The following is a 9,557-nucleotide window of genomic DNA, read 5'->3' as shown; positions in this document are numbered from 1 at the left end:
ATTTCCATTTATTCCCATGAGAACCTTTTTTCATATTGGACGTATACTCACAATGGACCTCCAGCACTTCGGTGGCCTGCTGAGGTGCCTGTGCGAGAGCAACATGGTCCACTCTGCACGTGTAGGCAACACCGTCATCATTTCTGTCCACATGTAGTTGCAGAGAACTCTGAACTGTAAATGTCTTTCCGCTTGCATTCACCTCCTTGGCGCCTTTAAAGAAAACACAATAAAAATGTTTATGTTTAAATCAACTTTAAATCCTGTAAAAGTGGCCATAATATTTAAATAGGATCAAGATCCTTATGAGCGTTCTGCACATTGATGTTTTGGGGTGTGCTTTCTCACTAAAAAACACATTAAAACTAATTATTCCAACCTATCAAAGCAGAGAAAGCCAAGTCCTTCTGTCGCTAGTAAGGAAAAGAACAGAGCACCTTAACATCGAGCGTCCATAGCATCCAGAGTGCTTGAATTTTAAATGCACAAGTGTCGAAGTTGTGAGTTTTGAGCCTTTTTGAGACTTAAAACAGGTTTCAGAATCAGAACTCTCTCAGACATTCTGCTGCCCAGTCTTCATCACCTTCCTCCAGCCCTAACAAATCTTAGATTTTCTGTTCTTGTAACATACATTAGTGAGGATAATTGTTATGCATACAGTAGAGGTTTGTCTTAACACCGACATATGTTATTTATCTATTATGCAATTTAATATCAGTTAGTTCAGCTCTATTATTTTTCATCTGCATTATATCAAGCACTTTCGGGATGTTTCTTATCAGAAAATCACTAGTGAAATAAATGTTACATAAAAGATAGAAGCATGAAATTCAGGCAGAGAAAGATCAAATGCTTTACTGAGTTATGTATCTGCATTGGCATGGACACTTACCACTGTGAGGCAATGGCAACAGGGTCAACAGCAACCATTCCCCTATGAGGGGACAATTTGTCAGCTACATACTCTTAAATAAAAATATCCATGAAACGCAATATAGACTTGAAGCAATAGACTTTTTGACTACATGCACTCTCACTTGCATCTCTATATCTGCATCCTGGGGCATCATTCTCACATAAATCTTAACATTTTATTATGCTTAATATCTTTCCACTTCTTCAAACTCTGTATGCAACCTCTAAGTCAAGTCCAGCTGTGACAAAAAAAATGCTGTTGCTAGTCAGAAGTCTGACTTGCCAGTTAGGTATCATTACACTAATTTATCTAGTCAACTTATTATTATAGCAATCATGGCAACACCTGCTTGTGATTCTGTAGCAAAAGTGCTGATCCACATTTCTGTGGCCATTAGCATCGCAATCAACCAGCTTCTTCAAATGATCTGCACAATTTCTTCAAGTTTGGTTTGTTTGGAATCAATCAGTCAACTTTCTGCCTTGTATTGCAGTCTATTATATAGTAAGAAAGTGTAACAAATAATGTATTTTGATCAGAATTTTTTTTTATAAGATGAAGTTTTATTTCTCCCTGGAAATTCAAAGTTGGAGAAGAACTTGAAACGTATAAAACCTCCTATATGTATGCAGTGCATTCTATTGAGTTTTTTAGACACCCACCTAAGACATAGTCATTCTTCAAAACTCTGATGTAGATAAAACACATTATTAGTATTTCTTTGTTTTACAACAAGTCGCTGAAGTAATTGTGACAGAATAAAGTTACTTAAAAAGAAACTTAGTGCTCAAGAAGAGAGATGGCAATATTTGGCATTAATATGTTTCATCAAACCATTTTGGGGGGCTGTTGCCTTCCCCAGGAGGGGAACACATGGGCCACACCCTGGACTGGTTGTCCCTCAATCTCACGTTAACATGGAGAACTAGCTCAATGCGCACACCAATTATTAGAGCCACCAATTAATCAAAGAGTCACATTTTGGGACTTCAGGAGGAAGACAGTTAAAGATTAATAAATAAATCATAATGGAACTCTAATGTTAAAGTGATTTTTTAGTAGGGGTGTAATATAATCTAATGAGACTGGGTCTTGTAATATTGAAAAGCAATGAATTCTTTTCCAGTTACTGTAAAAAAAAAAATATGTCTAATTTATTAGAATCCCATATCTGAAAAAAGTAAATACTTTTGGCTAAACCTATTTTTCCTCTGAGATGCTCATTTATAGGTAATATAAATATATTCTTTCCACACACTGCAATCTTTGTTTGTTCCATTAATAGTTAAAAAGCAGCTTTTGAACAGTTTTATGTTTTCCCTTCTCACATTTCAAACACCAGTGGGCTCTTAAATCATTTTCTTTTATGATTTTAAACCTTTATGCTTTCTTAATGGAAATGAGATGAGTAAAGTCACATTAAAAGGATGCTTCAGCTGCTTTGTCATTTACAGTGCTAAATGTACAAACACCTCTCTGCTGTGTCTATGTGGTGTCCTGTCAAAAACCTCCTGGGGCTTGATCACCAAACATGTGTCTTTGGTCTCAATAAGACGTTGCAGTAAACAGGGTTTTACAGCATTGTTAGCTTAAAACCTCTGGGGAGACACATTTTGGCAATGGAGCATCATCAGATAAAGTCTGTGAAAAACAAAGCTTTAAATAATCATGGACATACTCCCCTCTTTTGTTACTTGGCCTAGACTCTCTCAGCGCCCTCACTGTAGTTTTAAACCATTGGTGTCCAAACTACATCGGTCACAATAGCCATTCTCTGAGTACTGGAGGACCATTTGTCTCTTACAGTATAGTAAAAAATAATAATTTTTGGGGATTTTAATAACTACCCATGCCTGGCAAAACATTTTTTCAAAGCCAATCCAATAACTAATACAAGGACTTTTAAAAACAAACAAAACAAAAATACCATACAGTTTTGTTCAGGTTCATAGTACACCCCTTTTAAAGCACACAATCAAAGTAAATCATGAGTCTTTTTTTTCCCTTTTCTTTATGTTCTGTTCAGCATTATGGCAGCAGAACTGAAATCTAGTATCATGCTATACTGAACAAATTTGCTTAGCCAATGGAGGCTTTGTTGTTGAGAATCCCCCCACGATTACCCAAAACTACTTTAAATTCTAAGAGCAACCTTATTCGCTTTCCCTTTCAAGTTCTTTTACAAGATAGTAATAACTCATACCCAGTTAGTAGCTAGTTTATTGTGTTTTCCTCTAATGCTAAATAAAGTAATAATCTAAATTTAGGTGGGGTTTACTGAAGGTATTATTATTTTCTAGCATTTTAAGTCTGAAAAAAGACAGTTTATCTTTCAAACATTGATTAAAAATGCATGTTTAAACAAATGACCTAGCACCTATAATCTGGTTTATAACCCCCACCTAAAATTTGGTACATCACAATTACAGAGAGTAGATATAAAAGAAAATAAGGAAAAGTAAAGAAATTATGTATTTACTCTGTTTGTCATGATGACCACTTGTTTGTGCCTCCTAAGGAGACCATTTACGCTCTGCATCCTTCCCCTGCTCTGCTTAACTGCTCCACTATCCCAGCATCCCTGCTTACTGTCTATTCTACCTCTAAATTCTGCCAATCAACTATTCTATTCAGCCACTTTCACCAACTGAGGCTATGAGAATGGCTCCCTGAGAGATGAATGACTGACAGGTCTGCAGAGTTATCAACATCCATCCAATCAACAACAGGGAGCGAATATGGATAGATTTCTTTTTAAAGACCAAACTGCAGGAGATGTAGGGGACTGAAAAGGAGAAGAGGGAAAGGAGAAGAGGGAAACCTATAATTTTTCCAACTCAACCAAGGCTTCGGAATAGCAAATATTTTTCTTTTCTTTTGATTAGTTGGGCTTTCTTCTAAGAAAGTGTATATCTCTGTCATTTATTCTTTTTAAGCAAACCAACTTGACCTTCTGTCTTTTTGTTCCCCACATTCATATACTGTTTAAAAATCACCTTAATCTGTTTTTCAGTTTGTTTGGTTTTTTTAATCATTTTCTACATGATCTCTGATTTATGTTTTAGGTGGGATATTCTAAAATAAGAAAAACAAAACAAGAGAGTAAAATTCACAGAAACAAAACAAAAGAACAGTTTTGGACAGAAGTGCGAACGCAGTCAGGATGCAGGGTCATATCCCCGACTCCTGCTTCTCTTTGCCAGGCTTTCTGACCATATGAGTAGACAGAGATTTAAACAAGGCTGGAAATTTCACAGCAGTGGTTTGGTAGTGCTTGTGAGTAACCCAGGGTGTAATTCAGTACATGCTTCTGTAAAGATTCATCTCTGCAGGCCCAGATATTGAACTGTTGGCAGTTGGTTTCTGTCAATATTATTTGGACAGAAAGTTTTCTTTTGATAATCGTTTGAAAACTAATGTCATCAGTTCCAGTGTAGCTTAGCTACAGACACAACAGCCAGATGCATTTATGGCAATAATTGGAGATTTAAAGCGTTCTTTACTCTCTGCTACACTGCCAACCTCCGTACAGTTTGTCAGCTGCAGTACCAGAGAAAACATAACCTTTGACATGTTTTATGCAAATGTCAAGGACTCATACATCAATGAAGTAAGAAGTAGGATCAAAATCTTGTATTTCTTTGCTTAGAGTATAAGCCCATACATCTTAGACAACTTGCATTAAAAAGAACAGTAAGGAGAGTCGCAGGAGGCTGAAGAAGCCCTACAAGATTGTTTTAAGGCTACAAACTGGGATGGACTATGTCAACCACATGGAAGGACATCAATACAGTGACTGAGAATGTGACTGACCATCTGGACGTCTGTATAGGTAACACTTTCTCTATGAAAACAGTGAAATGCATCCCCATTATGAACTCTGGATCACTACTGATCTGAATGAGATGCTTGTCAAGAAAAAAATACCTTAGGGAAGGAAAGCAGCATATTATAATAATAAAAAATAATAATTGAACTTTATTAATCTCACATTGGAAAAATTTACTTCTGCATTTAACCCATTCCCTTGAGGAGTAGTGGGCTGCCATTGTCCGGGGAGCAATCAAGGGTTACGGGTCTTGCTAAGAGAGTCAGAGTGGCTTTCTGTGGGAGTGGGTTTCGAACTCACAACCTCAGGATTTAATGCCCTAACCACTAAGACACCACTACCAACTTATTGAAGAGTATACAGAAGAAATGTAATGTCAAGGTAAGCAAAAAGCAAGGAGGCATGCAGGAAGAGTCTCGAAAGTAAAGCAGAACAATATCAGAGATGTGGGGTCAGTGATGAAGAAGATTATAGGTATTAAGCAGGAGGAGGATCAGTCAGTAGGAAATCTGGACAGAATCCATTCAAAAGGTTCAGTTCAATAAAACCGCTCAGCATCTTTCTCTCGGTCACATGGCCAAATGGGCATCACGCCCTTCTTACACCAAAGCTTCTCTGTGACACCTTGAATGTTTAATCTCCCACTTCTACTATGAAGTCTCCTGTCTGTATGTGTTTTTTCTTAGTCAAACCAGAAGTTTGTGCTGTTCCCTCTGCCTCCCAACTGTCTGTCTCTAGAAGTCAAGTGAAAAGGCAAATGGAGAGACTGAATTGCTGACACCAGGTCCAGATGGTGTCAGCCCCAGAGTCCTTAAGGCCTGTGCAGAGCAGCTCTTTAGGATTCTGCAGCACCTCTTCATCCCAAGCCTGACACAAGGGACATGTCCAGTGTTGTGCCTTGCTGTGGGACCACAGAAAGCTCAGCCAACTCTCCACAATGACTATAAACCTGTTGTCCTGACATCCTACATGCAGGTCATAGAAATACCTCTGTTGGTTTGTCTGAGAAAGCTAAGCAGCATCAGGACCCCTGCAGTTTGGTTATTGCTGTGGAACAAGAGTTAGATAGCCATCAGCGTGTATCTTCACTAGTAGTTATGCAATCCTTCTATCAGCACCTTATTGATAGACACTTTAAATCTATGGAATTCAAGAAACATCGACTGCTGGGTTGAAATAATATCTATCTGCATTGTAGACCAACATGTTTTAAAGAAAGTATCTAATTTTCAGATGGTAAGATGCAATTTGTGTCATTAAATTTTTGAAGTTGTTGAAAGACGATATTAACTCAGCCTGAGATAGGCTTACAGAAGAAATTAGGGTTTCCCTGATAGTCATTAAAGTTAACATTCAACATGGAGAGACTTGGACATGGGGAAAAAAACAATAAATAAAGTTTAGTGACATGAAGAAAAGTTTGACATGAAAAGTTCTTGGAGCTCAGACTCTGTAGAAGACATTGTGCTGAATGGAATAGCCTGTAGGGAGCCTAATGGAATGAAAGTGGTGAATGTTAGCATTTCAACAAGAAAGCCAGGATGTCCTTGAAACTGAGCAGAGTCCTGAACAATAACTAGCTGATGTGAGGGTGTGGAGCAACGCCTTAAGGCTGGAGCAGAAGTGTACGCTGAGGCAATTTGCGGCATCTAAGAGCATTTGAATTTGAATTTATTCCTAAGCTTCAATTATGTCATACTAGCTGCTTCTATTAAAAGGGTGATAGAAGGTAAGGCCATCATTAGGTTTTGGCACTCTTTCTTTAACAGTTTATCAAGGATAAAAACTAAACAGGAATGGCCTTTTGTATTAGAAGTCTGGTGCATAATTATTCCTAAGTAGAAAACCCAAAATATTTAGGACAGCTGCATATCTTTATAGTGTGAACATTGCTAAACATTCTATATCCCGACTTAGAGGGATCTCAATCAGGCTATGTTCACACAGTTGACACATACAACCACACTCATTCATATAAAATATGATTTTGCCTGTCAGTCTGAATGGCCAGCTTCTCAATTCACCCAGAAAAAAAGAGCTACTTTCAAATGTGGTACTAAATCAGATACATAACCAATAGTTTTCAAACTGTCTGCAGTCTGAGCGGTCACGCCACATTTTATAGTTGTGCATTTTTACCTCTCTTGATCTTCTTTATGATGTTGTCCAGAAATTTTAGCTCATTGCTCAACAGTTTAATAATAACACAGAGACACTGACAACCACTATTACATTTTTTGTTTTGTTCTTTCACTAAAGTTTCTTGTGATAGTCACATACATAAAACCTTTGCACTGATTTATGGTCTAAATTCTCCCTTTGCGGTTGCAGGTTGCTTTGGTGTTCTGAACCATTCAAAAATATGAAAAGACAAAAAAAAAAATATTTCAGCAAAAACAAAGTAAGGAGTGAGTATCAAGACTTGCTGTGTCAACATAGCCTGAGTATTGTATATTTTAAAATTCACAATAGCAAATTAGAAAAAGACAACACGTATAACGATATATAGTGTCATATTATCAGGAAAGGTTTACAGTATAGGAGAAAGCCTTTCCACTAAATGTAAGTGCAAGCAAAGGTTTTAAGGTTGCATGCGAGATAAACTACTGCAAGAAAACTCAACAATCCCATACTCCAAAAAACAAAAACACTGCATACCAGCCATCAGGAAGGGTTGGAGGTATTAGAATTTGGCCTTAATTTTTACCTGTTTTGTTTAGCTAGTAATTTATTCAACCTTGCATTGTCAAAGTGTGCAGAACCATGAATGAAACAAAGGCAGAGAACCAGGCAAAGCAATGCCGACACATAGAGATAACCATGGATCATGGGGACATATACAAGACCTTCCAGCTTGGAAACAATGACAAGCATACAACACAGGGTGAGGGTGAAAAGAAAGGCAGGGCAATCTGGTGAGAATTAAGGCCGGGTGCTGAGGGAGTGAGAGAGAAATGGGCAGAATCCGAGCAGAAAGAAACAAGGAAGAAATCTAACAGAATAATATAAATCTAATAGCATAAGATTAACACAGAAAAAGCAGATAAACCAAAAATGCAAAAAAGTTAAACACCTAAGTATATGGACGCATACTTATCATTACATCAAAATAGTCTTCACAGAAATGTTTGACTAGCTGTCAGTAGATAAAGCCTGAACAAAACCCGGTCAGTAATAAAATATTGATGCTAAAAAGAGAAAAAGCTCATCTACCACAAACAGGTATAATTATTTCCTTTTAGTTTATTTATCAGGAAAACAGTGTAGGCCATAAATAGAGAGATCTGTTGCACATTAGGTGGGGTATTTGTACAGTGTTAGCTGTATAGTTGTCTATAGAAAAAACACACAAATAATAACAAAAATAATAACTTTTACTCTTATTGTTATTTCGTGCTACTCTTGGCTTTTTGTACACATGAATGCTGCAGGCTTGATTTTAACTACAAGCAAATTTGAATTGAATTGTGTCTGTTAAGCCTATTTGAAATTTTTTTTTCCATACAGGGATAGGATTTTTTTTTTTTTTTAAAGTAAGTTCCTTTTTCTCAAGAAAAATGTGACAATTTTAGCAGTATTCTGTGGTTAGAAATTGACTTTTATGCCCGCAGGCTTTAAAACTCCATTTTGTCTAAATCACTGCAATGGCTAAGAAATACTTCTGTTAAAAAATGGCAATGAAGACAGAGTGTTGCTGCATTGTCAAACATACTGTATGTGAAACCTCAGAGTAAAAATATGAATAAGTAAATTCTAGGAATAATTTCCTTTTTCTCTGGGCCCAAGGAAGTTTAATATTTGCTAAAGTAAAGCAGAAAAAAGTGTTCTTTGATCTACTGATTCAATTCATAATTCATCTTTTCTGGGGGAGTTCGTGGACATTCTGCGCTTGGGGCTAAAAAACAGTTTAAAGGCAGGCCTAAGGTAACCTGTACATAATGTAGAATAATTCAAACACTGACAAGTTTTCACAAACAGGATTTCTATATAATACAGGTTACAACTACTATCTTCAGCTCAAATAGAATTTAAATGCAGAGTAAAATACTGCAGCAATCTGTTTCCGGGCCAAACCGGTGCACCTGAGAAAACACTTGTCAACACGAATAACAAGAATAATCATTACAGACCAGTTTACATAAAAACACATTTATTTCTATATTTTTTGCTTCTGCCTTGCACAAAATTCATCTTTCTAAGTGTTCAGAAACACGCAATATGATTGAGATGATTTTTTTTTAAGCAATAGATTTAAAGAATGTATACACTTGTCTTTTCTATATGGTCTTCGTGGTTTGCAAAAATGTAAAAATATGCTATAAAACAGAAACAGAGAGACTAGGAAAGGGATGAGATCCTGCAATTTTCACCTTTGGTACTTCTGTCTGACACAAAAAGAGGTAATAGTTGGCAGTGACTTGAGCACACTGTTCTGTGGGTGGAAGCTCTGTGCCACTGGTATGAGCCAAGGCAAGCTTGGAGGATTAAAAATGGAAATGACAGGCGTAAAATGAAAGAATTTGACCCTTTTATTCCATTTCACAGGAGAGAAGGACAACTAGAGAATAGTAAATAGTGTGAAGGGAAGCAACTAAAAACAAGAGGTACCATGAAGGCCTCTTGAGGAGGGGGAAAAAAGAACTGACAATAAGTAACCATACTGAGTAATCCTGGCAGCAGGGGTCTAAAGGCTGCCAGAATATACCCTTTACTGCATCTCATCAGAGACTGAAAATCATTATCCATCCATCCATCCATCCATCCATCCATCCATCCATCCATCCATCCATCCATCCATCCATCCATCCATCC

General features: G+C 37.1%; 1 protein-coding gene across 3 annotated transcripts in view; it reads right to left on the bottom strand.

Moving 5' to 3' along the window:
- cadm2 (cell adhesion molecule 2) overlaps positions 1 to 9,557 on the bottom strand; it is a 311,371-nt gene that overhangs the window by 33,741 nt on the left and 268,073 nt on the right. For all 3 annotated transcript variants that reach the window (XM_015382128.1, XM_015382129.1, XM_015382130.1), the window contains one exon: positions 52 to 213. In XM_015382128.1, coding sequence (XP_015237614.1) covers positions 52 to 213 — 162 coding nt within the window. The remainder of the gene's footprint in view (positions 1 to 51; positions 214 to 9,557) is intronic.

Source organism: Cyprinodon variegatus, unplaced genomic scaffold, assembly GCF_000732505.1.
Source record: "Cyprinodon variegatus isolate N-32 unplaced genomic scaffold, C_variegatus-1.0 Scaffold249, whole genome shotgun sequence".
Classification (NCBI taxonomy): Eukaryota; Metazoa; Chordata; class Actinopteri; order Cyprinodontiformes; family Cyprinodontidae; genus Cyprinodon; species Cyprinodon variegatus.
The sequence above is the reverse complement of the archived record's forward strand: the minus strand, read 5'-3'. Positions and strand labels throughout refer to the sequence as shown.